Source organism: Electrophorus electricus, chromosome 10 (assembly GCF_013358815.1).
Source record: "Electrophorus electricus isolate fEleEle1 chromosome 10, fEleEle1.pri, whole genome shotgun sequence".
Taxonomy (NCBI): domain Eukaryota; kingdom Metazoa; phylum Chordata; class Actinopteri; order Gymnotiformes; family Gymnotidae; genus Electrophorus; species Electrophorus electricus.
Genome location: NC_049544.1, coordinates 22,251,160 through 22,279,013, shown reverse-complemented (window position 1 = coordinate 22,279,013; position 27,854 = coordinate 22,251,160). Strand labels below are relative to the sequence as shown.

The window sequence follows — 27,854 nt, the reverse complement described above, 5'->3', positions numbered from 1 at the left end:
AACTTGAGACCAAGTGTAATAGCGGAAAGACGAGCTGGAGTCGCCCACTGCCGCCGACAAACCGTAACAGCCCCATGCAAATGTGTGGCGACGGACGTGGAAGCAGGTCTTGAAGGAAGGCATAACAGCCACACACGCTGCTGACACTAGGGACCGAGAGCCCAACGAGATTACCACAGCCGCGTTACGGTTTTATTGAAAAGGAGATCGTTTAAAGCGTATAATGAAAGCTAGCCAGTGCTATCATCGACGGCACTGTTAAACCGAGCCGGGATCGCACAAAAGAGCGCTCTCGCCGCGTTGAAGTGCGGAGGAGGGGGAACGCGCTGCAGAACAACAAGCAGACGTCCCTTTATTAGCGGAGACACCGTGCCGGAGCGCCTGGCGCGCCACAGGGAGGCTGCTTGGAAGAGGCGCTCGGATGGTGGTGCCGCGGACCCCGCGACTATGCGACGACAGGGCTGGATGATTGTTCTAACGGGGGCGATGTGGTACTTCAACCCAGAGAGAGCCTTGGGAGCCCCGCAGCGAGAAGGTGAGAGGTGTCGTTTGGGTGCAATGGTAGAATGGATGCCCGGGACGGGAACGGTGCGCAGCCCGTGAAGGGGGGCAGGAGGTAGACAGACGTTACGAAGAAGGAAAATGTTTGGTGGCTTCTAGGTTGGGACTGAAACCACTGTCCGTGTTCGACGTGTAAGAGCTGTCTTTCTCTACACTGTGCTTCATTTCCACTAGCCTAAGTACACTTCGGAAGGGAAGACTATGCAGATACTCTATGTCCATATGTCCACTGTAACCTATATTTTTTGCGTAATTCGTTTTCGAGTCTTCACTGGTAGACTGTGGAAGCGATTGGCGACATTGTTTTCCCAGTATTTCCTTGGTTATTTATATCAGGCCTAAGAAATGTGCATATGCTTATATATGCTATAGCTGAATGTGCTATAGATATAGCTCGGTAACATTTTTGAACGTGTATTGTCCCCCTTTTTTTTTTTTTTTTATTTATTTTTTTTTTTTTTTAAGATCACGCTGTCCTACGATATATGAGGCAGAACGCTGGAGTCTGGAGTGGTTTTGGATGCTAGAATGAGGCAATAGGCCCCATGTTTATTTGTGTGTACACGTATGTAGTGTCTGCCTATTCCTTATGGCCATGAGACATGAAAATAATTGCGCAAAGAAATGTTGTCTAGCGCAAACGCAGAGTTTAGAACAATAAAGCTTTATCGACCGTTAAAATCGGTCATGTGTAGGTACGCCATTTCAGTGGCTTTTAACGTTTCCATAGTACGCTGAGCACCACTAACATGCTGATGTTTTCCAAAGCGGAAGGTGCCCTCATTGTTAATTGCGTCCGGTTTGTCGATCAATAATATCTGAATTTTAAATACAATCGGCTGCTGTAGTAAATATTAAATAACAGTTGCGTACTATCCTACACAATGCCGTCAATCAGTTTCCATGTCTACGTCATCATATCGTAGTTTTCAACGATAAGCGTGCAATGTGCAAGATTATTTATGCACCGTATCTATCCAAAGAACGAACAAACAAACAAACATACACACAAATAAATAAATAAATAAATGGCGCCGAGGTTCCCGTCTGTAGTTTATTTTTATACTGTCGTAAATTGCCTTGTACATCTCTTATTACGTTATAGCACCAAACGAATAGTTTTTCATAATGCATTTTGCATATTATGTATATAGTTAGGCATCCTCCTCACCATTTATCATGAATGTTATACACATTTAAGTTTCACTGGAAGAAATTCAAATAAATAAATGATTAAATGAACAGAAATAAATAAAAACGCTTTTAAAAATTGTAGAACATCTCCAAACAAAAGTATATCCTTACTAAAGGTTCTATTTTTCATTGTACATGATTTATGAGGGCAAAAGTTAAGAAGGTGAACTTTTACATAATGTCATATTATTTCAAACAGTGCAGAATGTGCTGTATCACTAGTGAAGATTTATCATAAATAACAATAATAAACAAATACAATTAAATGCAGATTTTAAGACATAAGAAATGTTCTGTTTGAACATTTTTGTCTTTTGACCTTTTAATTTTTTGTTTTTTAAATCAGCCTGTGGATGGAATGTGCCCACATCTAACCCTTGCAAAACTTTTTTTTTTCTTAAGAAGGGGATTTTCTCCCTTTGTAATCTTGGCCTTCACTGTAAATGTGTATCAAGAAAAATACACAATAGGCCCTTTAATGTGTATTCTAGATAATGAGTTCAGTTCAGAGTAAAGTGAGACTGTATATGTATAGATTCTTTATTATGATAGATCTAGTCTGGTGGACCCTCCTGTGTGCTCACACTAAACCTTCGGGACTTTCTAATGACCACTTGCTCACCACCCTAACGGGCATGTTGCCACATAGTCCAGCCCACATCCCCATGGTGCCACACACAGTCCGGCCTACATGCCCACGGTGCCACACACAGACCAGCCCACATGTCCAAGGTGTCAGCTGCCTGGCCTGGTGTCCAACAGAATCCTCTTGGGTGTGCTTGGGTGTCTTAGATAATTTAATAATTTATTAAATTATCTAAGACTATCCTCCTCATTTACTGGACCCTCTATTAGAAACACTACTTTATAAATGCCATAGAGAAGTACAGCTATCTGGAGTACAGATATCTTCTTCATTGTAGCCTCTCCATCACAGCAATATTGGTTACTTTGAGGTGGAGAACCACTCTCAGCAGTGACCTTGACCCATGTCAAAACCCCAGCAACACTGCTGAACCTGACACACTAGTATAAGCTCATAAAACTACCACACCACTACACAATTACAATACAACTACCATCCCACTACCAGACCTATGTCACCGCTGTGTTGAAAATAAAAAGAATCTGGAAACCAGAGATGAAAGGGGTGGACATACTGTGTGTAGGGAACAGGGAGAGATGATATGGGTAATCGCTTTCTCTTCTAAACTTTAATATTTACTAATGTTCTGCATACATTAGTGTTTATTATGTAGTGTGCACAGTGGCTTGCGTTGGAGTTTAATTCTGCATCCTTAAAGATGGCAGAACATAAGTCACGGTGTGTATGTGACTCACAGCTGCGTCAGTCACTGCTGGTTAAGCTGACATAATTTAAGCTCTGTGTGTGTGTGTGTGTGTGTGTGTGTGTGTGTGTGTGTGTGTGTGTGTGTGTGTGTGTGTGTGTGTGTGTGTGTGTGTGTGTGTGTGTGTGTGTGTGTGTGTGTGTGTGTGTGTGGATATGCAGTCTTGATTGTAATTTCTTTGTCAAAGGTTCTTTTAACCTCCATGCCCTCCTCCCTTCTCTCTTCCACAGATGGTTCACCCCACACACATGAGCAAGTTGAGGTACACCAATTAAAAAATGCCCCCCCTCCCCGACTTGGTACCTTCCCTCTCCAAGTGAATCTTTCTCAATTATTCAACCCTTTCCTTTAAACAGGCCCTGCTCCCCAAACAAACTTCTGAATGCCTGTTCCCCTCATTCAGTAATGAAAGTACAAGGAATGTCTTGTATTATGAATTCTCTGGTTCCTTTGGTTTCCCTAGACTATAACCTCATCTTTTATTCCTCCTCTTTACCCATGCAAGCTGTTGCACTGTTCTGATTCGCTCTGCTCTCCTTCCTTCTCTGAGCAGCTGTCCAATGACTGCAGCCTATTGGGCTCCTGTGCTGTTATGGACACACTGCCACAAGCTAACCCTTATCCTCCCCCCTGTGTCACCCTCCCAGTACAACTATGCAATATCTCTCTCCCTCTCTCTCCCTCCATCTCTTTCTCTCTTTCTCTCCCAGATTCTTATCTTCTCTTTGTCTGTCAGTGCACACTCAGATTCACCTTTCCAAAGTAAGAGCGGCGTAAGTAGTCGCCATGTGTGACTTTGTTTGGCTTTTCTCTCCCCCTAGTCTCAGTCTCGCGGGACAGCTCGCTCTCTCCTCCGCCCTACGTGGTCATTCTTATCTCCTGCTCCGGCCTGGTCTCCTTCATCCTCCTACTCTTCACCTGCCTCTGCTGTAAAAGGGGAAGTGTTGGATTCAATGTAAGTCACCTTTCAGACTAGACTGGATTCTACTCTTGTGTGACAAGATCCAGGACACAACCAACTATGTGCAATACAAGAAAAACTGACATTAATAATAAATACCTATACGACAATTTTTCAACATTTCAACATGGTTTGTTTAATGGCAAATAAACACACGGTCATGCAGAATCTTCAGAAGACAAAAGGTCCATTTCACAGAAATCTAATGACTGATTTCTTTACAGCGTTTATGAGTCATCCAGACATTCAGTCATGTGACTAAGGCAGTTACACCGCAAAGATAGCCAGTGAGTCAGTGACTCTACATGTGTCTGAGTTGTATGAACTCTTTGTATGGAAGCTGAAATGTCCGGCGACCAGTGTGGAATGAGGAAGCTGGGGACCCTGTATGGTGCAGCAGTGGCAGTTAATCTTCAGACAGTGTCACGATGACATTATTTACTTCTACACAATTCTTGAATTCTGCAAAATTCTTTGTGTTCTTGCTCTCTCTTTTCAGGAGTTTGATAACACTGAGGGAGAGGAATGTTCTGGTGCATCCAGCCCGGCTCCTGAAGACAGTCTGTCCTCATGTCCGTCTCTGCCGGAGGTCTACACGCTGCCCGTGCGAGACCGGTCATGTCCAGCACTGCCCAATGGGACAGGTGCACTCTTGTATACTAATCCCAGTATTAACCCCAACCCTAATTCACTAGCAACAACCCTAATTACCTAACCCTAGACCTAATCCCCAACCCCAACTCTAACATATTAACCTTAATCCTCACCCACTAATGCCAGTTTTAACTTTAACCCTAGTCCACTAATCCTAATTCAAACTATGAGCAGTCCCAGAACACTGACCCTAGAGCAGGTCACTCAAACTGATCTCGGAGCAGGTCTCTCGGACTGATCCCAGAGCAGGTCACCCAAACACTGACTCCAGAGCAGGTCACTCAAACTGATGTCAGAGCAGAGCAGGTCACACAAACACCAAACACTGACTCCAAAGCAGGTGACTGGACATCCATATACAGCTGGTCCTTTACCATCCACACCAAACCTGGCACAATGATAAAACCTTACCTGCTAACAGGTAACATCCATACAGGTGATATCAGGTGCGTTACTTATGCCACCCATAAGTACATGCACTGCTAAGTACACTATTTAAGGTAACGTCAAATGCTCTGTGCAACACAAAGGTAACACCAATCTCCCTATTTACCATACAGTTAACACCAAACCTCTTACCTCTCTTACCTCTTACCTGCCACACAGGAATGCTTCTCAAACATCCCAGATGCACAGGTACAGGTACATTGCACTCCCCCTTATCTGATAGCTAGCACAGGTGAGACACCTAACCCATAAACATCTTTGGTGTTTGGTTCACAGACTCCAGGTCTCAGAGTTTTCGGAGACATGCCCTGAACTACCTGCAGGAGATCGGAAATGGGTGGTTTGGAAAGGTAAACCCAATCAACCTCATAACGAATTTTAATCACTGGTGCATTTCCATAGTATGATACAAAATGAGTATGCTAATGTATCCTAATGTATGCTGCATGACCAAATATGGAATATGCATAATCAATGATGATCAGAGATACGGCAGACTAAGAATATTGCATTTAAAATATTATTTAACTTCCTTTAAGAGAAAGTACTTTACTGAGCCATATACAAAAGAAAACTGACAAGGTGTAATGTTGAAACTGAAAGACTTCTACTGTAGTCTGTCCACAGCAGTTGCACTACAGCAGTTACAGTGACCATGATTTAATTTCTCTCCTCTGTTCTGTTTCTCTTTATTTTTCTCTCCCTTCCTCTACTCCTCTCCAGGTGATCCTGGCGGAGGTGTTGTGTGACTGCAGCTCCTCCCAGGTGGTGGTAAAGGAGCTGAAAGTGAGCGCCAGCCCCCTGGAGCAGCGCAAGTTCCTGGCTGAGGCCGAGCCGTACAGGTGAGAGGACACGCCCCTCCCCTCACCGCCAGCCGTACACGCCCCTCCCCTCGCCGCCAGCCGTACACGCCCCTCCCCTCGCCGCCAGCCGTACACGCCCCTCCCCTCGCGGCAGCCGTACACGCCCCTCCCCTCGCCGCCAGCCGTACACGCCCCTCCCCTCACCGCCAGCCGTACACGCCCCTCCCCTCACCGCCAGCCGTACACGCCCCTCCCCTCACCGCCAGTTTACCTCATTGTGGCTCCTTCCTTCAATTTAATTGATATCATATGTTGGACTGTTAGGTTTGTAAATCACTTTTGATGCATTATGACTGACTTTCTCTGTGTAGAAATGGTATAGAGTACTGCATTGCTAAACATCATGCAAATAAACTGGGTTACTGAATGCTCCCACAGCAGAGCTGACCTAAATATTACTCCCTGGATGGAGTCTAATTACACTTTCTCTCTCACTCACTCACTCTCTCTCTCTCTCTCTCTCTCTCTCTCTCTCTCTCTCTCTCTCTCTCTCTCTCTCTCTCTCTCTTTTAACTCTTTAACTTTCACCTAGTTGTCCTTTAGTTGTCCTTTAATTTTTCCCATCTCTCCCTCTGCCTTCTCTTCTCAGAAGCCTCCAGCATCCCAACATCCTGCAGTGTCTTGGACAGTTCAGTGAAAGCGTCCCTTATCTGCTGGTTATGGAGTTCTGCCAGCTGGTGAGGACACCAAGCCTCTAATGCACTGGAGCACCTTGACAGACCTAGACCCACCCACTACAGCCCATAATAACCATGACAAACCGACTACATCCTAGACCCACCTACAACAGCCCATCATAACCTCGAGACACCCAGTACATCCTAGACACACCCACTACAGCCTATAATAACTTCAACACACCCACTACAGACTAGACACACCCAGTACAGCCTAGACCCACCCACTACAGCCCATAATAACCGCAACACACCCACTACATCCTAGACCCACCTACAACAGCCCATCATAACCTCGAGACACCCAGTACATCCTAGACCCGCCCACTACAGCCCATAATAACCTCGACACACCCACTACAGACTAGACACACCCAGTACAGCCCATAATAACTTCGACACACCCACTACAGACTAGACGCACCCAATACAGCCTAGACCCACCCACTACAGCCCATAATAACCTCGACACACCCACTACATCCTAGACCCACCCACTACAGTCTAGACACAGCCAGTACAGCCTATAATAACCTAGATGCACTCACTACAGTCCATAATACTATCATCATTAACACACCATACATGCAAATCTACACAACCAGATCTACACAACCAGATCTTGCACATATATACTATAATACAGCCCATAATACTATAAACACACTGTACATACACCAATGTATTTTAATCCAACTTAGTTAGACTGCTTTGGTGGTGAAATTATGTAATATTTGCAGTATCTGACCCAGCGCTTTAAACAATGTAGCAAGCACGATATGGGCTATTCATATTTAAATTTACCCTTACAGTTGTTTGTTGTCTAGTAAGACCTGTGTCCACCATATGAATAGTGAGTTTGCTGTCATTTCAGGGGGACCTAAAAAGATATCTGAGAGCTCAGAGGAAGTCAGATGGCATGACCCCTGACCTTTTAAACCGTGACCTATTGACTTTGCAGCGAATGGCATATGAGATCACCTCAGGTCTTCTCCACCTTCATGAGAATAACTACATACACAGGTGAGTCTGACTTAACTACATACACAGGTGAGTCTGACTTAACTACATACACAGGTGAGTCTGACTCAAGGAAATACACAGGTGAGTCTGACTCAAGTAAATACACAAATGAGTCTGACTCAATTCATTCACTTCTACATTTACATACACAGATGAGTCTGACTCAATTCCATTCACTTCTACCTCTACATACACAGGTGAGTCTCACTTCATAACAATTGCATACACAGGTAAGTCTGACTCAACTACATACAGAGGTGAATCTGATTCAATTCCATTCAGTTGCTTCTACATCTACAGGTGAGTCTGACTTAATAACAACTACATACACAGGTGAGTCTGACTCAAAACATACACAGGTGAGTCTGACTCAACCACACACAAAGGTGAGATGATTAAATTCCACTCAGTTACCTCTACAACATACACAGGTGAGTGTGACTCAATTCTATTTCATACCTCCCTTCTGTATCTATTGCCAAAATGGTGAACAATGAAATGGAACGGGTATGAACAGGTACGAAGAGGTAGGCACAGGTTCTTTTGTTCAGACAGACTGATTTTCAGGCCTTTATGACACTACATGCAGACAGATGCTGGGGACTCATTGTATGGTGCATTAGGCTTTTGTCTGCCTTCTTACAGTGACCTGGCGCTGAGAAACTGTCTGCTCACCTCTGATCTGACGGTGAGGATTGGAGATTACGGTCTGTCACACAACCACTATAAGGTACTTGCCACGTGCCGGACACCTCAATCTGCCATTAATCTACATGCTCTGAAGCCTCTGGTGGGAATGTATGCGTGTCCAAGTTGAACAGAGCATATTTTTATGTTATGGCCTTTGTTTCTGTATGTTTTAGTATGTTTTAGTATGTTATGGGCTTTGTTTCGGTGTGTTTTATTATGTTATGGGCTTTGTTTTAGTATGTTGTATGTAATGGCCTTTGTTTCAGTATGTTTTAGTATGTTATGGGCTTTGTTTCAGTATGTTTCAGTATGTTATGGGCTTTGTTATTTGCCTGTACTTACCCATACTTGCCAAACTCAACACCTTTTATTACAGTAATTTGGCCAACATCATCAATTACATGTCCACCTCATTTCTGTTTCCGTTGTTATGACTTACAGAGCTGTTTTAGAGTTAGATTTTAAATGCTGGGCAGTGAATTGAAGCTTCTCTAAATACTTTCTGACCAATGAATCCAGAATTGCTGTCTGTGATACCTTAAACATTACATTTTCCAAAAATTTGGTATGCATTTCATGTTCAGGTAATAGCATTATATCACAGTAGATTGATACAATTACTTTATACCCCTCTGATAGTCTGACAACTGATAGTCTGATTTTCTCAAATCTTGCCTAATCTGTGTTGCTGACCACTGTGTTTTTCGGTGTCTCTGTCAGGAGGACTACTATCTGACTCCAGATAAGTTGTGGATTCCTTTACGCTGGATTGCTCCGGAGCTGCTAGAGGAATTCCGAGGAGATCTGGTGGTCACAGACCAGACCAAGTCTAGCAATGTGTGGTATGGACAATGAAAGTCTCTCACCGGGGTTCAGATGATCATTTAGTAGATCAGTAGTGATTAATAATAAATTGTTGACTGGTGGAGCAGCTTAAAAGAAGGATGTTAACCGGTAGGACGAAGGTACAGTACATATTGTTGTATAACAGAGCTTTACTTCCAAAAACTGATTTTGTATATTATGCTGTAACTACACTATAATGAACTTATAATTAATTTAGAAAGGAATCATTTAGTTATGTTTTGTACACCCCACACCATTTTTGATTGACAGGTCGTTGGGTGTGGTGATCTGGGAGCTTTTTGAGTTTGGTGCCCAGCCACACAGACATCTGAGTGATGAAGAAGTCCTCACCTTCGTCATCAAAGAGAGGCAGATTACACCGGCCCAACCTCGTCTCAAACTGTCTCATGCAGACTACTGGTCAGTTTCAGTTTTTTGTCTTCATAATAAGTCACATGTTGTCATAGCAAATATTACAGTGGAACTGTGCACCAAAAGTATAAATCCATAATTTTCTTAGTAAATATTAAACAGGACCTTATGGCTGTGTGTGTGTGTGTGTGTGTGTGCATGCGTGCTTGTGTGTTTGTGTGTGTGTGTGTGTGTGCATGCGTGCTTGTGTGTTTCTGTCTATGTGTGTGTGCGTGCTTACATGCTGCGCGCGTGTGTGTGTGTCTGTGTGTGCCTGCGTGCGTGCGTGTGTTTAGGTACGAGGTAATGCAGTCATGCTGGCTCCCACCCTCTCAACGTCCAACAGTCAATGAAGTCTTCATCCTCCTCTCGTCTCTCCTGGCCGTGGAGCAGGGGAGGAAACAGAGAAGTGTCACGGATGATGAGGATGAAGAAGAATATGAGGAAGAACACTGCAGAGGGAGGAGAGGAGAGAGTGAAGAGTCATTTGAAAGGCGATGGGATTCCCTGCGTCCTAACGCATTGCATTCAGCCACAGGCCAGAGACACAAAGGGAGAGAATATGGCAGAGACAATGGGTGTTTCAGAGGGAATAGTAATTCCTTTCCTTTGCTGGATCCAGTGAATTCAATCACTCCTTCATCATCTGAGCTCGATGACATCCTGACAGTGACGGAAACTAGCAAAGGGTTAAATTTTGAATACCTCTGGGAGAAGGCGCATGGCAGAAGGGGTTACAAACCTCTTCCTCCTCCTCAGCCAATACCTACGCCTAACTCTGGTCACCGGCAGTCTCTGGACACGCCCACAGTGGTTCCTGTTATCAGTGCTCGAAGCCCATCCTTGGCCAGCGAATACTACATCCGCCTGGAAGAGCACACCCCCCAGGATAAAACTCCCACTCTTAAAGCGAATGCATCCACATCACACAAAGAGTCTGGTAGTCCTGGAGACGTGGAGCTGGTTGAGATTCGAAGTGGGACTCTGGGCAAGGAAAGGAAAGTTTTTAGTTACAAAGGCAATTTTGGACGAGCTACCTCTCAGACAGTTCAGATGGTGCGGTCCAGTGAAGTCCAGGTCCTGGTGCCCAACACAGGACTGGTTGAGTTTAGCAAAGACGGTTGTGCCAGGGTGACAGACTTTGCAATAGTTGATGTTGGAGATAGTACAGAGGATGAGGTAAAAAAAGACCCAAGCCCAAATTGCTCTGGATCTGTAAGTTCTCAAGCACCCGTACTCCCTCCGAAACCCAGATCCATGTCCACTTCTTCAGGCAAACATCTACACTCGCGTCCCCTACCTGTTCCTCCACCCATATATCCCCGGCCATTCAGCCTGGGTCACCACTACCCTGTATCCTCTTACCCCACAGCCAAATCTGAGACTTCAGATCCACTATATATGAGCAACTGTTCCACATCAAAAGCCAACTTGGACCATTTGGGGTTCAGCCGCACACACCAGACACTGCCTCCATCCCCCTCTCTCTCTCCCTCCATTCCTCCATCTTCTGGAGGTCAGTCCATGTTTCCTCCACCTCATACCTGTCCTCCGCCTCTTCCTCCCCATTACAGGCTCCAGAGAGGCCATTACCATGGTTACTCGGGTGCGACATTTCCCAGACATAACAAAAACCCCACAGTGCACTTGCAAAGAGACCCATTAAGCTGTGATTTTATTGACTGTGATTTTACTGATAAGCGAACTGCTGACAGCAGCAAGACACATTTGCTGTCCTTCCACAATTCAAAGGATGGCACAGATTTATACATGACAGACAAGGATTCCCCAACAGACAGAGAGTCACCCTATGCCAGAATGACTCACTCACCGTCTCCAATTCCGAACACTGAGAGAAAGTTATCCTCCAGCCCATTAAGCTTGGAGGAAGACGATAATTCTCCCTTCATGTCTCCGACAAGACCTAGCAACAGCACAACTGTGGAGCACATCAGCCTGGCTGATGATCCAGACCCTGCTACAACTGAGCTCTTCTCCAGAGGAATGAAACGGACTCAGTCTCGTCTTGCCACCATCCTCCCAGCCATCTGGAAAGAAGATGCCGAGATGCATCGGGAGCGAGTTGCAGCAGCTAGGAAGTCCCCAATGCACCTGTTCCTGACAGAAATCTCCAATGACCCCTCAGACCCAAACATGGGAGAAACCTCCTGGGGCAAGGAAAGTGGGAAAGAGGGAGTATTTAAAGGGATGCGTCGCTCCCGGTCCCTCCTCACGGAGCTCGACTCTGCGACACAGTCATGGAGGATGGATGGGGGCTCGCAGACTGGACCCGACTGTGGTACCAAAAAGAGCGATTTGTTCCTCACTGAGATTGACACTGCAATGTCAGATTGTGAAGATGTCTACGATGGTGAGGGGGGGACCCCAGTGTCTCGCTTTGGAACCACACCCTTCCCTTACGCACATCCCCAGGACTTACCAATGTACGCTGATGCTGAGGAAGCTTGCTCACAAGGGATGAAGAGATCTCACTCCCTGTTGTCTGAGATAACCATTGAGACTGAGGGATCTGAGCCTCAAAAAGGCAAAATGACCAGAGAGGAGTTCCTAAAAGAGATCCAGTCGGCTGAGACCTTTCTCACTGAGATAATAACGAGACAGCAGGAAGAAAGTCCTTCATCTATGCCGGTATCTCCTGAATATGAGTGTATAGCCATGCAGACTATCAGCTTTGAATCAGAAAGGTCACCAGGAAAGCCTCACAGTGACAGGAAAGAGGCAATCTATGCTCAGGTTACCAAGAGAGCAAAAAATAGTGAAATAAAAGTTGCAGTTCGTCCAGAAATTCCAGTACTGCAGATAGCATCAGAATTACAAAATCTCAAAATAGAGCAAAACGTAGCCGCTGATATTCATTCAGCCAACACAGCACCAGATTCAGTGTCTCAAAGCCCTGTTAACTTTGTTTCTTCAGGCAACCTGCCCAAACCAGGACTTCTTGCAGACCAGCTTTCTCTTCCTGTGACAGACAAAACAGAGGCTGAGGTGACTGACAGTGGAAAGGAACAGTTTGCCTTTAGTGTATCTCCCCACTGTATGAACTCTGGGGAGAGAGCAGAGCTCTTGAGACACTCAGACATCCAGTGCTCAGGAAGGGATATAACGGAAGCCAGCAAGGAACCTGAGATAAACATAGAGAGCAGCTCTGTACAGGCACAACTGAGGGAGGATGAGAGCCATGTTATCAACCGAGTGATGTTAGATGTAGTGCCTAACACAAACGAAAGGGCTCTTGGTTATGGCTCATCTGGAAGATTAGAACAGCCCCTAAACAAGTCACAGCTGATAAATGAGCCCAGCATTTCAGCAAATACCACTGCCTCCATAACTGAGTCAGACAGTAGCCCAGGAATGTTTCCCATAGCTAGTCAAAGCAGAGAAAGACCAGGCTTCCTTCAGGCTAAGCCCCAAGTCTTCCAAGTGGAGACTCCCCATATGGACAGTGAGCAACCTACTCTGACTGACAGAAACATAAATTTAAGCACCAGACACGAGTGTGAAAAGGTAGAAATCTCAGCAGAAAATGTCACTACATTTGGTTCCACAGCATCACTGGATGATGCAGGCACAGATGCATGCCCACTGCCCTTGCCCCGAGAACCAAATTCAGACCAGTCGCTGTCCACCATTACACCCACAGACTCTGCCATGTCGCCTCTTACCTCCAGCTCTATGGACTGCCTCACTCCCGGAGACTCATGGGGTTGTGGGGGAGGCACAGGCTGGAGGGTCCTTGGGACTGAAACCCCCCACCGGGACTCTGCCTACTTTTCAGACAGTGACTGGGATGCCGGTGAGAGTTTACCCAGAAGAGGGGCAGACGGACTGGCATCCTCTCGGCCTGCCAGTGGGAGAGCTGGAGAGAGAGCAACGCTGAAGGGAATTGAGGAGAAAACTGAGGTGGAAGATGACAGCCCAGTAAGACATGGGAGTTTGGACAGAGACAAAGCAAAAAACAAGGAGATTGTTAAAGAATTATTTTCAGATAAAGGAGTTATATGGACTTGTAGTGATGTCATAGAGGGAGTGGAGAAAAGTATTAAGGTATCAAAGATAGAAGACAATGCTGTGCTTATCGATAGGCTGTTCTCCACGATAGAGGAAAAGCCAATGATAATCCATGATGATGGCTCCCTGCATAATTTCCAAATATCCTCTCTCCTTGATTCTAAGAAAATAGAGTTTCACAAATCAGGTAAGAGTTTGGCATTGCTCCCCAAACCAATAGCAGAACCTCTAGAAAAGTCCAACAATCCAAGCGCTCTGGACAAAACTGAGGGATCTCAGGCTTATTTGAAAGGTAATAATTGTGATTCCTCAACAGTCAGACAAATTCAGGGGCAAATGTCAGTGTCAGACAACAGTGAGTCCAGTTTGCCTCAATTTTACAGCTTTCAATTAAAAAATTCATCATCCATCTGTAACGCTCCATTTAATGATAGATCTGGCAATGAAGACATACAATGCAGCTTAGTCCACTCCATCTGGTCTGAGACAAAAGTTGAGGTGCCTCCAGTAACAGAGACACCAGATATACAAGAGGAAGATGCTAATGAGCTAGGACTGAGAAACTTGACCTATACAGATGAAAGTGAGGACGAGCAGGCAAAAGTAAAATCAGCAACTGAAATGCAGTTAGCCAGAGTTGAGCTCTGCTTCCCAACCCAGAAATCTACTGAGAGAGAGCAGGTTACTTCAACAGAGCGATCCGAATGTTTTGCTGACTTTGGTAAGGAAGCTTCAAAGGAATTTAAGCTAAGAGCGAAAGAACTGTGGAGCGCCGTTGAAGAGGAAAACAGTGCTGGCAGTCTTCTGAAGGGAGAATTTGGCTGCCGACAGTTCCAGCAAGGAGAGCTTCACTTGTGGCCTGCTGAAAACGACCAGTGGGCATCAGCTGAAAATGACCAGTGGGCATCAGCTGAAAATGACCAGTGGGCATCAGCTGAAAATGACCAGTGGGCATCAACTGAGACTCAGAGGCCCAAAGTGGAATTAGGGTCCGAATTCTTCCAAGGTTTTGGAGAAAACAAGCTGACAGAGGAAGAGAGAATGGTCATGGGGTGTGAATTCTGGGAAGCAGAGGCAAATGATGAATTAACAAAGAGTGAGCCTCATCCCACTCTTCTTAACACCCATGACACCCCCAATGATGAAAGGCAAGAACATTGCGATTATTTTACACTGGACGGACGGTTTCCAAGCAGCATCCAGGAAGCTCCTGCAACTCAACAGGTGCCATTGCTGAGGATGGATGCCCACCAGGAGGAAAACATGGAGAATCCTGGATTCATGGAAAATGCAGAGACAGATGAGGATGTAAAATGTACAAGGGTGGCAGTGGATAATCTGGAGAAGCCAGAGCAAGAGCTTCTCACCCAGATTAATGATGTTGGCAGCATGAGCTCCGGTACTGCAAGTTCCAAACTGTATATACAAAATGAGGTAGAAGATGATCTCCTGGAAGAAGAGAATCAAAACTTCAATAGACTAGAGAATGCAGCCGGAGAAAAAGGTGGTGTAGACAGCATCCCGTCATTTACTGAGGCATCAAGATATGAGAACATGGAAAACCAAACTGAATCTCATCATGTTGCAAATCATAACTACAGCGTGGCAAGGAATCACAACTGGATCCCAACAGTATCTGATAAGATGGAGACTTTGGTCACTGCCCCCACAGTGACACAACTGACACACTCATCTGTCACAACTAATACTGCTGTTAAACTTCACTTAGCTTCATCATGCCAGGACAGTTGCAACAGGGAACCTGGCAGGCAGGATGAGGAAACACCATGCAGGGAGAGAGGGGAGGTTTTATATTTTGAAAAAGATAGATCAGATTCTCCGTCCTGTCCAAGTCTTACAGTTAACACTGAAACAGAAGCATGCACTTTCCACAGCAGTGATGGTCAGTGCTACTCCCCTGCCTTTGTTTCTATGGAGATCTTAGACTGCGATGCTTCTCAGCATGCAGAGATGACCGATTGCCAAGGTCCAAGCAATTACCCAAATACAGTGCACCATATAGAGATCAAGTCTAGTGCCAATTTACAGACATCAGATGATCAACCCTGGCCTGATATCACAGACCATGAAACTCTCTCACTCTTCTCTAATGATGCTAATTCTATAGATGTGTCTTGTGGAGAACGTTCAATCAGTACTCACAACAAAGGCATCACAGCAAATCTGGGGCAAAAAACACCTGTGTCACTCATCACTGAAGATCAGTCTAGCCTGGTATCAAACCGTATCAACGAGGATGACAGAAATGACATTTCACATCCATCAATCTCCCAGGCCTCCTTGAACTCAATCCCAGAGTTGCTGATCTCAGAATGGAAGGACTTGGACGAGGAGCCACTGGAGGATTTCGAAAAGCTCGAAAAGTTGTGCTGCATTTCTGGGGACGAAGATATTCTTGACGATCTCCTTTTGGGAAACTTAGAACTGCTTGAATCTTTGAAAAAGAATCATGAATCCTTAGCTAGCCCAGAGGCAGACCAGATCAGCTCAGGGACTTCAGACAACAGTAATGGAATGAAGCCAAAATCCAAGGGTGATGAAATCTCGCACATTTCCCAGGCAAAATCACAAGGCCCGGAGAATAAGAAAAGCTCTCAGCATTCCTCAGGAGACCCGTGTCATTTGTTGGAAAAGAGGGAGGCAGTTAATGTCTCATCACCTCTTTCACCATGTCACGCAAGTGAAGGTATTAAAGGCCAACGGTCGTTGTCACAAATGCCAACAGAAAATGGACTAATGATGCAGGTAAAAATAAAAGTTAAATACAACTTCATTCAAAATAAATTTATTAAGAGCAAATTCATTAAGTATAAATTTCAGTGACTTGTATGGAATAATTTGAATAACAGGTACCACTTTACATTTATATTCAGCAATCTTCTCCAGAGTGACTTGTATATTCAATGGTTTGACAGTGTGTGTACTCTCTCTGGCTTTACATAGCCACTGTTACAGCCATTATACCATTAATTACAGTATAATGTGCTGGATAATGTATAACAATGGATTCATGCACATTAATACTATGTACTTACTGTGTATACTCTGCTTTCAATTATGTAAGTACATAGTATTAATGTGTGTTAATGCAATTACTCAGTGCATTATACTATGTTATACTATTTAGTGGTGAAGCAAACTGAGCTTTTTATATTTATTGGCGGTTTGTGTGAACTCTCTTAAAGGTTTGTGAAGAAAAGTTACAGTACTCCCTTAGTGAGAACGTTAAGACTAACGTGCTGTGGAGATCTGTTGTGACTTCACCTCCCTGGGGAGTGGCCAGCCCTGCTGCAGAGACGGCTCCTTCCGCAGAGAAGGCCTCCCAGGGATCTGACAAGTATGTTGCTTCTGTGTGTGTGTGTGTGTGTGTGTGTGTGTGTGTGTGTGTGTGTGTGGCTTGTGTGCTGTAACACACACACATCATAAAATGCATTATCAGTAAGAATATTTGGAACATTACTCCTATAATTTGTCTCTGGAGACCATGTTAAATATTTCACCTTAGACATGAACAGACATGAACAGACAATCTTGAACAGACAATGAAGTCAATAAACAGCTTCATAAAACCCTGATATTAATACTGTTATTGGTTGCATGTAGAAGTCAGTACACTTGAAAGCACAACTCTGCATGAATAAAGTGCGACTGATTTGAACTGTGTCCGTAGCGAGGAGGGCGGAGCCCCGGCCAGTGCATGCGAGGGTGGAGAGGCAGATGCAGGGTTGTCCATAGCGACAGAGCAGCACAAGGTCACCCCTGCCCCTCCTGCTGCCAACCAAGCGATGAAAGGTACTTTTAATATTTGACATCAATGAGCTCAAGCACAGTTTACGGGACTTTCCTCAGGTTGTTGCTATGGAAACCCTAATTACATCAAACCCCAATAATGTACGTGCAGTAATGGAGAAGAAAACAGAAATCCCCCACATGGCTGAATTCTGCGGCCGTTTGAAGGAAATGACTGGCTTGTATCCGACACCTTCCCATTTTATCTGGGGAGAGCATTTAAAATTCAAATTCAACAACCATAGAGACATGATATTCAGAATATTGGATCAAACCTTCTTCCATGTGTAATATCATTTAGATTTGCTCAGTTCAATCCTGCGTGAATGTGCGGTGTTGGACTGCTGTGTGAATGACTTTCCTGCCTCTTTTTCTGCACCTCTATGTCCTTTTTCACTCTTTCCCAGCCAAACTGGCTCGCCTCTCCCTCCCTCTGCCTCCTCTGGCACCACATCTCCCTCTCTCTCCCGGCCTCAAAGGATTCTGGGAGGGTGGCGAGCACAGAATTGGTCGGAGGAGGGGTGTGTCGACAGGAAGTGATGCTGAAGAAGATGAGGAAGAAGAGCAGGATGACGAGTCATCCAGGAGAGTGATCGTTGTCACAGAAACAGATGTTCACAAGAGAGTGGGACTGAGGAGCTTGCTAAAATCGCCAAAGGAGCCTCTAGAGAAAGAGAACCGCGACCATGGAAGGAATGTGTCCTTTTTTGATGATGTCACAGTCTATCTTTTTGATCAGGTATGGAAAGAGACCAATCACACATTCGCCCTAAATTCAGCTTGGGACACAGTCACCAGACTGTCAGCCTTCAGATGGTATCAGGCAGTTGGAGGGTGTGCGTGTGACTGTCGGCCGTACTCAGTGTGGTGTGTTCTGCACCATCAGCTCATCATCAGCGCTGTTTTGGCTGATTGTGCATGTTGAATCAGCAATGGCAGTCGGCCATGAGGGAGTTTTCTGATTGGCTGTTCAGTATGTCTATATTAATTAGATAATATAGACATAAACTGCATAAGGCTTTTTTGCCACATTGTACTGAGGCAGTATGCTGGGCTAACATTATATGTGGTACCGTGGAAAGTAGTTTTGTTGTACTAACTATCTAGAGAACAGGTGGAACATGTGTCATTATCTTGACATTACTGTATGCAATTTTATGGAAGGAAAAAACTCGAGAGTCACTCAGAACTCAGTCTGCTCGTTATAAGAAGCCACACCTTCAGGAGGCAGCAATTTCCTTTTGAATTATTTTCTTTTGTGCAGGCTCAGACCGTACGTGATGTTCATGAGCTGTAGTCTGTTTGGTGTGCTCAAGTATAAATACAGACAGGTAACGCCGCGTGACAGTGAACTGTCGGAAAGCGATTACCAGTCGCTCGCAGTTGGCATTAGTTCTTCAGTGTCAATTTGGTGCATCTCTGACCTTGGAACCTAAAACATGTCAAGGAGACAGAGTGGAAACATATACCATCCCAGAGCTCCTGTTAGATCAGTTGATGTTATTTCTTGACCACTGACTTGCCAATTTCATCCTGCAGGAAACTCCAACAAATGAGCTGAGTTCTGGCTCCACCCCTACAAGTCCATCCCCCCTTGGAAAGCCCGCCCACTTTGATGGTCTGGGTGAGTGCATTCTGTAAGGATCCATCCCAACACCACGCTTGCACCTTTTGACCTTGCTTAAGAACATATTTGCACAGTCTATTTGCGGATTTAGCATGTCTTCATGTTCAGAATGCAACTTGACGACCCGTACAGATTGATCAGTGCTACATGTATTGATTAGCGGCCCACTGATATGACTTTTCCAGGGCTCATGCTAATATTTATTTTAGGGAACAGTGTTGCTGATGACCAATATAAACCAAATGTTATGCTGCTCTTCAGTACAGAACATTTTAGGTATTGACAAACACTAAAATTAAGGGGACAGTGGTAGCTCAGTGGTTAAGTTATGTGACGAGCAATCAGACAGTTGCCAGTTGAAACCCCCGCCACTGCCATATTACTACTGAGCAAAGCCCGTATCCCTCAATTGCTTGAACTGTATTCAGTCATAATTGTAAGTTGCTTTGGATAAAAACATCAGCTAAATGCCTTAGGTTTAAACATATGAATGGTTACAGATTCATTAATTATCTATACAATTATCTGTTCTTCACATGTCATTTTTGTGCTTTAAAGCCCATTGTACATGACGTGTTATAGCGTAGTGTGTGTTTTCATTGTCGATACATCAGATGATGTAACAGCCGGCCAATATCGACCACTGGAATTCATCACATTTTGTATGTTGTATGAATTTGAGACCTGTCAAATTAAATATTAAATATGAAATATCAACCATGTTGTTAAATAACAAACACAAAGTATTTTAAACTGAATTGTTTATATGGCACTCTCTCTGTATAAATGCTTTAATATTATTTATGTCATCATTGCATATGACATAAATATGATCTTTTCCAGGGCATTTTTGCATGAGTGGAAAGGTATTATTCAGACATAATGCAGTTAACTGCAGGATGTATACTTATCATTATCCATATGTACAAGAGTATATGCATAAATAGTTAGTGTGGTCTTCGTTACTGTGCTTTTATACACTTTACAACTGGGTCAAACCTAGATGCCAGAACTTTTATTACTTAACATTTAACATGCATTTTATATCTCAATGAAATTTTTTGGTACAAAATAAAAACATTTAAATATTTTTACAATACATGCAGATATATTTATATTTTTTTCATTAGGAATCCCTCCCTTTTTAGTGCATATTCACTAACGAAGCAGTAAAGCAGAGTAAATGTGAGTTTGAGTGTATATGCTTTGTTTTTCGTGGATCAGCAATACAGGCTGGAGGCTCCCGTTTCTCTCAGACAGCAGAGCAATCCAAAGCTCTGACAGATCTATTTCAGGAACTGGCACACTGCTAGAGAACTCTGCATCAGAAATGGAGATGAGAAGAACACAGTAACTGCTATGCTGTTTACACTTCTCTGATGATTAATTAGTGTTAGATAATCAGCTCTTTACTGCAGACACTGAAACACAGCTGTTTAGAGTATATTGTGGAGGTGAGGGATCTGTTAGGAGTATATTGTGGAGGTGAGGGATCTGTTAGGAGTATATCCTGAAGGTGAGGGATCTGTTAGGAGTATATCGTGGAGGTGAGGGATTTGTTAGGAGTGTATCGTGGAGGTGAGGGATCGCTTAGGAGTATATCGTGGAGGTGAGGGATCTGTTAGGAGTATACTGTGGAGGTGAGGGATTTGTTAGGAGTATATTGTGGAGGTGAGGGATCTGTTAGGAGTATATCGTGGAGGTGAGGGATTTGTTAGGAGTATATCGTGGAGGTGAGGTATCTCTTAGGAGTATATCGTGGAGGTGAGGGATCTGTTAGGAGTATACTGTGGAGGTGAGGGATTTGTTAGGAGTATATTGTGGAGGTGAGGGATCTGTTAGGAGTATATCCTGAAGGTGAGGGATTTGTTAGGAGTATATCGTGGAGGTGAGGTATTTGTTAGTATATCGTGGAGGTGAGGGATCTGTTAGGAGTATATCCTGAAGGTGAGGGATCTGTTAGGAGTATATCCTGAAGGTGAGGGATTTGTTAGGAGTATATCGTGGAGGTGAGGGATCTGTTAGGAGTATATCGTGGAGGTGAGGGATTTGTTAGAAGTATATCGTGGAGGTGAGGGATCTGTTAGGAGTATGTCCAGAAGGTGAGGGATTTGTTAGGAGTATATCGTGGAGGTGAGGGATTTGTTAGGAGTATATCGTGGAGGTGAGGGATTTGTTAGGAGTATATCGTGGAGGTGAGGGATCTGTTAGGAGTATATCGTGGAGGTGAGGGATTTGTTAGGAGTATATCGTGGAGGTGAGGGATCTGTTAGGAGTATATCCTGAAGGTGAGGGATCTGTTAAGAGTATACTGTGGAGGTGAGGGATCTGTTAAGAGTATACTGTGGAGGTGAGGGATCTGTTAAGAGTATACTGTGGAGGTGAGGGAGGGTGATTACCTTGAGCCAGCACTGGCTTATTCTCCTAATTTACTATAAAATGAATCTCGCATGAAATATGAGGAATTTTATTTTTTATACTGTATAAATGTTACATAGTTTGTTTATATAGTTTTGACAGATTATATAAATGTGCCATCTATTATTAAATAATCGGAGAAACGTTTCTTCCTGCCAGGAGCAAGCAATCACAAAGCCAGCGAGACTAAAGACCTGACAAAGCCAAGATGCCCCAGAGGTGTCAGCACTGTACCATCATCACGCTTCACTGTCAGTCCTGCCGACGACCCGCATTTAGTGTGATACACTGCTCCCACACATCTGGGGAAAATGTAGCGCTCTGGAGTGACAGAGTTGTCTCCACTGCCGTCGACGACTACGACGGCTTCTGGAGGTTATTTTTTTAAAATCAGGATGAAGAAGGACTCCTGGCTTAACGGCTGGAGATGTTCCAGGTTTTCCTCTGCTGCAGGAGCTGCTCCGTGCTGTACAAAAACAGAAACCTCCACAGCCATGCAGTCTGGAAGCTACTCCAGACATGCAGGAGAGCTCACGGCTATGCAATAGAAGTCTTATTGTGTACCAGCTTCACTGCTCTGTTTTCATGGCTTCTTACAGTGCATTTGTATCCTGATCCCCTTAAGCAGGAAGGGGAAGCACTTTGTTCACCAGTACCTGTTTAATTGTGAGCTTGAATAGAAATATTGACATTTGTAAATTTGTTCTCATTACAGTCAGACATCCCTGTAGGCGTGAGAGGAACACCCAGGAACAGCCAGCCTAACTGTGCTGTGAACTTTTAGTGTTTCAGATCAATAGTGAAATTACCATGGTGTACAAATTCATTTTACAACCATTTATTTTAGATGTATTCTTAGAATGCACGATACAAAAATAAAACTGCTACCAGCTGTTATGTTTTGTACAGTATTTTTTATTGCAGAATGTTATTTATTTCTGTATTAATTTGTTAGCGTCATTGTGTACTTATTTATGATTTGTTTCTTAAATCATGTTGTCTGTTTGCACACAGACTTAATTTCCTTCCTTAATTTGCTTTATCATTTCAGAACTTAAACATGTACTTTGCTTTGGGTGTTAAACAATCAATTAATCAGTTGCTTCATTCCTTTCATTAAATTATATTTCCACGTTTTAAAATATGTGCTTTAAAATATTTTATATAATTTACCAGTTCTAGATGTTAGTCTGTAGTTATTCGTCATTAGCGTGTCTATTTCTAATTGTTATTTTAACAGTGTATTTGACATGTTCTTTCCATAACTTAATTTATTGTTGCTAAGAATGAGGGGGGAAAAAAGAAATAAACAAATCAACTTTGGCAGCAAACATTGTTTAACTTCCTTGTGGGTTTGTATTCATTTGATGACCTGTCGATGTCGTAAAGGTAACTCCGGATCCTTTGTAAAGCGGCTTTCAGCTACTGTTTCATTGCGAGCTTTCTTACGGTCCTGCGTGACCTGGCGAGGAATACAAACATGGAGACTGTGAAACATTTATGAACTGTTTGATGAAAATAAAATTGTACTGGCTTATAATACCCCTTTGTACTGATGTTTTACATATTTTTATTTTTATTTATGAGAAGGTATTTGAACGATATTTTAGCGATCGTAAATAGACAAAATTATTATTATCAATGAAACAATGATTTAAAAAATGACATCGGCTTGCTGCCATACTTTGCGTTCAGTTTCGCAGGTTATACCAAAATCATTATGTCCCAGAAGGCTTTGCGTTTGGCTGGACTATAAATGATGTGACGCGTTTACTGTGCGACTTCAACGACGTCGGTGCGTTGTTTGGGTGCTCTAACACGCTTGTTTTGCCATTATTGTAAATATTGGCTATATCTGGCGAAAATTAGGGACGTTTTTGCAAGGTAGGTTCCTTAATGATTGGAGAAATCAACATGTCTGTTACGGTTAGCTAAGTTTCCCGCTGTAGTTGGATAGCTGGGCATTCTCGCTTTACCCAGCAGCTTTTTTAAACTTGTCATGTTTTTTGGTTCAGAATTTTTTTAGATGCAGCGTGCCATGACAAGGTTTTTTTCCGCTAATTCCCCCAGTGAAGTGTGCCGGATTGTGTCTGGCTGCGTGGCTGAACGGTGTTTGGTTTGGTTGGACTGGGTTGGGTTGCTGTGGCTCACCGTCTGGCCGTCAGGGTGCTTGTGAAGCTTTTCATTGCTGGTGAGATTCGCACGTTAATCCGCCGTCTTTTGCCCAGATGTCTCTAGCGGACGAGCTGCTTGCGGATTTGGAGGAAGCGGGCGATGAACCGGAGGACGGGCTGTACCCCGGCGGGGACGGAGACGACAGCGACGAGGAGGGCATGGACAGACCGGCCGATGGACGGCTGGAGGACATCCCGGAGGACATGGAGCTGGACTACAGCGGTGCAGAAAACGTCACCTCCATAGCAAAGCTGCGCAATAGCAGATCGGTGCGTGCCCGCCTAACCTGCCGATCACTGGATAACTACTGGCGCGGTGCGTGATCGTTTTGTTCCCTTTGTGCATTTTGCAGTTTGCGGACATCATGGACAATATTGCGGAATACGTGGGAAATCCGCGCAAGAGCGCCGATGGTAAGCACGCGGGGCTGCTGCAGTGGGATGCGGCACGCGGACTGAACCCAAGCCCTCACTGTGTTTAACGATCTCTCGCGCAGTGTCGGGACCCGTTGAAGCGGACCCAGAGTACAGGCTCATCGTCGCTGCCAACAACCTCACCGTGGAAATCGATAACGAACTGAGTGAGTCCCGCTGGGGTTCAGGCTCACTGCTTCAACCGTGTTTCAATTCTGTGTGTGTAAACAAGATTGAGAATGCATTAGGTATTTTAAAGGTACTCTGTTCTTTTTTTTTTTTTTTTTTTTTAGATATTATTCACAAATTTGTCCGTGATAAGTACTCTAAGAGATTCCCCGAGCTGGAGTCGCTGGTGCCAAATGCCCTAGACTACATTAGGACAGTAAAGGTAGCGTACAGGACCTCATTTGAACATGGCATGCAGAGCTTAGAGAGCACAGTGCAAGCTGTGCGTCTCTGTGACGCTGTGTGACTGACGCTGTGTGTGTGTATATGCGCACAGGAGCTGGGGAACAACCTGGACAAATGTAAAAACAATGAGACACTGCAGCAGATCTTGACCAACGCCACAATCATGGTGGTCAGCGTGACTGCCTCCACCACACAGGGGTGAGAGGGACCAGGAGTTAGTGTCGCTCTATGTGGATATACGTCGGAGATGTAACAGTTAAATGTCATAAATAAATGCGTTCCCTTTCCGAATGGTGTAGTAGCTGGTGGGTGGGCTCTCCCCCTTTTTTTTTTTTTTTTTTTAGAACATTGTTAGATGAGGAGGAACTCCAGCGATTGGAGGAAGCATGTGACATGGCTCTTGAGCTCAACCAGTCAAAACACACCATCTATGAGTACGTGGAATCCCGGATGTCGTTCATCGCGCCTAATCTGTCGATCATAGTCGGAGCGTCAACTGCTGCAAAGATCATGGGTGAGCGTGCCAGCAGGGGGCGCTGTCTAAGCTGCGGTCCTTCTGTTTGGCCTATTTGCTGATGGCCTGTGCTGGGTTCAGGGGTGGCTGGAGGACTGACCAACCTGTCGAAGATGCCCGCCTGCAACCTGATGCTTCTGGGGGCCCAGAGGAGGACACTGTCTGGGTTCAGCAGCACGTCTCTGCTGCCTCACACCGGCTACATCTACCACTGCGATGTGGTGCAGTCTCTCCCTCCGGTCAGTGTCCACACAGGCTGACGGGCCCTGGCCGTAAACAGTCACCTGGACACAGCATGCTAAAGTGTGTGTGTGTGTGTGTGTGTGTGTGTGTGTGTGTGTGTGTGTGTGTGTGTGTGTGTGTGTGTGTGTGTGTGTGTGTGTGTGTGTGTGTGTGTGTGTGTGTTTTACAGGACCTGAGGAGAAAGGCTGCTCGTCTTGTCTCCGCTAAGTGCACACTGGCAGCAAGAGTGGACAGCTTTCACGAGAGTGCTGATGGCAAGGTGATGCATGCGGTACACACGCACGCGCGCGGTCACCCCTCATACACCGGCATTCATACACACACACACACACGTTTTGAAGAATATGGCAGTGTGAGGTCATGTTAAACTCTCCTGGTTGGCGGGAACAGGTTGGCTATGACCTAAAAGAGGAAATTGAGCGCAAGTTTGATAAGTGGCAGGAACCGCCGCCCATCAAACAGGTGAAGCCCCTCCCAGCACCGCTCGACGCACCCAGGAAGAAGAGAGGAGGCAGGAGGTGTGTCTCTGCGTGTGTCTCTGCGTGTGTCTCTGCGTGTGTCTCTGCGTGTGTCTCTGCTCACAGATGCATTTGCTCTTTCAGGTATCGTAAGATGAAGGAGAGGTTGGGACTCACAGAGATCAGGAAGCATGCAAACAGAATGACGTTTGCAGAGGTGAGTGTACACGCCAGTGTCCGCCAGCTCACGGCCCTACCTGTTTACCCCTCCCAGACCTACACGTCGCGCATTGCGGAACAGAAGCCGTTAAGATCAGTTCGTCACACAACCTCTCCGTGACCCCTCATCAACATGGACCCAAACAGTGTAACTTCACCCTGCGTGTGTATTGTGGATTCGTGCAGAGCCCTTAGGGCCCCTGTTGCATCATCACCCGTGTCTCTCTGACGGCCATGCTGTCCGCGTGTGTCTCAGATCGAGGACGACGCGTACCAAGAGGACCTGGGCTTCAGTCTGGGTCAGCTGGGCAAGGCGGGCAGTGGGCGTGTGCGTCAGGCCCAGGTCAATGATGCCACCAAGGCCCGCATCTCCAAGTCCCTGCAGGTATCAGTACTGCACAGCTCAAGGGGGAGGAGCTTGGGGTGGGCGTGGCTACAGGCAATCCTGCTAATGCAGCACTGTTCACCACTGCTGATGTGATTTTTGCAGAGGACACTGCAGAAACAGAGCATGACGTACGGTGGGAAATCCACTGTCAGAGACCGGTCATCAGGAACCAGCTCCAGTGTGGCTTTTACTCCTCTGCAGGTGTGTGTGGATACACACGCGCGCGCGCGCACACACACACACACACACACACACACACACACACACACACACTCTGGTGCTGACTGCCCCTGCTCTGCATTAGGGGCTGGAAATCGTCAACCCACAGGCTGCAGAGAAGAAGGTGGCTGAAGCTAACCAGAAGTACTTCTCCAACATGGCAGAATTCTTGAAGGTCAAGAGAGAATGGGAAGGGAAGGACTCTGCCTAAAACCATGCCCCTGGCCACACCTTTTTAAAATAAGTGAATGCTCATTTAAAACGTCAACCATCGCAGCCTGCCTGGGCCGTTCCTTTAAAGCCGCGTCTTGCAGCCTCTAGAGCGTGCCCTGCTTGCTGAGACTGTGCACCAACCTCCTGCAATGCCCTGGAATTGTGTGTAAATTTTCTTTATTTTTTAAATAAATGTGGTGATAAAGGTAGTATTTTACTGTGTTTGTTTTGGACAAATATTTACTCCTTTTCTGCACCTATACAAAAAAAAACTTTACTTTTATATTTATATTCTCTAAAAAGTATAGTGGGAGCGTTTCATGATTTATGTATTTGACTCCGTTAATATGATGGCGGAGATTCACCAAACTCCCCTGTGCATGCTTGGCTGCTGGGACTTTACCCCAGGCTAAAGTTACGACATCCCAACAGCACGTGGAGTTTGGCACATGTGAGGCTCTCCAAGTTCTTTGTAGTTTCTTCAGTGACCTCAGTCTCCACACTAGGCTGTGGATGGTAGAAGTCTAACGCTTGATCTTCATCACACGTTGCCATCACTTAGCTGACGCTTTTATCCAAAGAGGCTTACAATTATTCCTAAATACAACTTGAGCAATGGAGCGTTAATAGAAGGGCAGAACACTGGCACCCCTAAGTACCTTAACAGCTGTGCTACTGCTGCCCCATGGTTAAATGTCATTTAAATGTCATTTAACCATGGCATTGTTAATAACTAAAGTGTAGGAAGTATTTTTTTTTTTCTAACTTGGAAATAACATTTCTCAGACTAACCTTGTGCAGCGTTTGAAATAAATGTGAATGTGAAATTTTAATAAGACACTATTCCAACTACCTAATGAACAGGTTAATATTCCATCAGTTGCCATGTGTGATGCAGCTCTCAGCAAGCCAGGTGGCAGAGCTGTACACCAGACAACCTCGTAAAAATGATGATCATAACTGCTTCATCTCGGGCTGTGTCCTTCACTCACTCATTAATTTCTACAAGCTTCTAGAATAATGTAGGACTATTATCTA

The 27,854-nt window shown here is 44.8% G+C and overlaps 2 protein-coding genes across 8 annotated transcripts; both read left to right on the top strand.

The window, feature by feature from the left end:
- The first annotated feature begins 72 nt into the window (after positions 1 to 72).
- Positions 73 to 23,102, top strand: si:dkey-40m6.8. Of its 7 annotated transcripts, none has more exons than XR_004776562.1 (19): positions 73 to 535; positions 3,926 to 4,059; positions 4,565 to 4,709; positions 5,326 to 5,355; positions 5,443 to 5,516; positions 5,890 to 6,008; positions 6,619 to 6,706; positions 7,581 to 7,729; positions 8,375 to 8,459; positions 9,140 to 9,261; positions 9,536 to 9,685; positions 9,973 to 16,471; positions 16,912 to 17,063; positions 17,397 to 17,518; positions 17,923 to 18,254; positions 19,055 to 19,152; positions 20,367 to 20,875; positions 21,090 to 21,461; positions 21,524 to 21,813. XR_004776562.1 is itself a non-coding variant. In XM_027003097.2 (17 exons), the coding sequence occupies exons 1-17, from the start codon at positions 448 to 450 to the stop codon at positions 21,842 to 21,844; spliced, it is 8,505 nt and encodes a 2,834-aa protein (XP_026858898.2). In that variant the 5' UTR covers positions 73 to 447; the 3' UTR covers positions 21,845 to 23,102. The 7 variants fall into 7 exon arrangements, 3 of the variants coding, with proteins under 3 accessions (XP_026858898.2, XP_026858900.2, XP_035386486.1); XR_004776561.1 differs by having other exon boundaries at positions 5,326 to 5,361; positions 21,214 to 21,461; XR_004776560.1 differs by having other exon boundaries at positions 5,326 to 5,361.
- Positions 23,103 to 23,329: 227 nt separating this feature from the next.
- On the top strand, positions 23,330 to 27,025 carry prpf31 (PRP31 pre-mRNA processing factor 31 homolog (yeast)). Its single transcript, XM_027003015.2, has 14 exons — positions 23,330 to 23,444; positions 23,789 to 24,004; positions 24,088 to 24,148; positions 24,232 to 24,315; positions 24,442 to 24,539; positions 24,654 to 24,760; positions 24,907 to 25,076; positions 25,158 to 25,315; positions 25,489 to 25,578; positions 25,710 to 25,837; positions 25,922 to 25,994; positions 26,253 to 26,381; positions 26,487 to 26,585; positions 26,689 to 27,025. The coding sequence occupies exons 2-14, from the start codon at positions 23,789 to 23,791 to the stop codon at positions 26,812 to 26,814; spliced, it is 1,539 nt and encodes a 512-aa protein (XP_026858816.2). The 5' UTR covers positions 23,330 to 23,444; the 3' UTR covers positions 26,815 to 27,025.
- Positions 27,026 to 27,854: the final 829 nt, after the last annotated feature.

Excerpts from the sequence above, each read along its gene's own strand:
- si:dkey-40m6.8 (XM_035530593.1), top strand. The coding sequence starts at position 448 with ATGCGACGACAGGGCTGGATGATTGTTCTAACGGGGGCGATGTGGTAC. Across the intron at positions 7,730-8,374 it reads GAGAATAACTACATACACAG|TGACCTGGCGCTGAGAAACT; the intron begins GTGAGTCTGACT and ends GCCTTCTTACAG. Across the intron at positions 9,262-9,535 it reads ACCAAGTCTAGCAATGTGTG|GTCGTTGGGTGTGGTGATCT; the intron begins GTATGGACAATG and ends TTTGATTGACAG.
- prpf31 (XM_027003015.2), top strand. The coding sequence starts at position 23,789 with ATGTCTCTAGCGGACGAGCTGCTTGCGGATTTGGAGGAAGCGGGCGAT. Across the intron at positions 24,316-24,441 it reads GGAAATCGATAACGAACTGA|ATATTATTCACAAATTTGTC; the intron begins GTGAGTCCCGCT and ends TTTTTTTTTTAG. Across the intron at positions 26,586-26,688 it reads TGGCTTTTACTCCTCTGCAG|GGGCTGGAAATCGTCAACCC; the intron begins GTGTGTGTGGAT and ends GCTCTGCATTAG.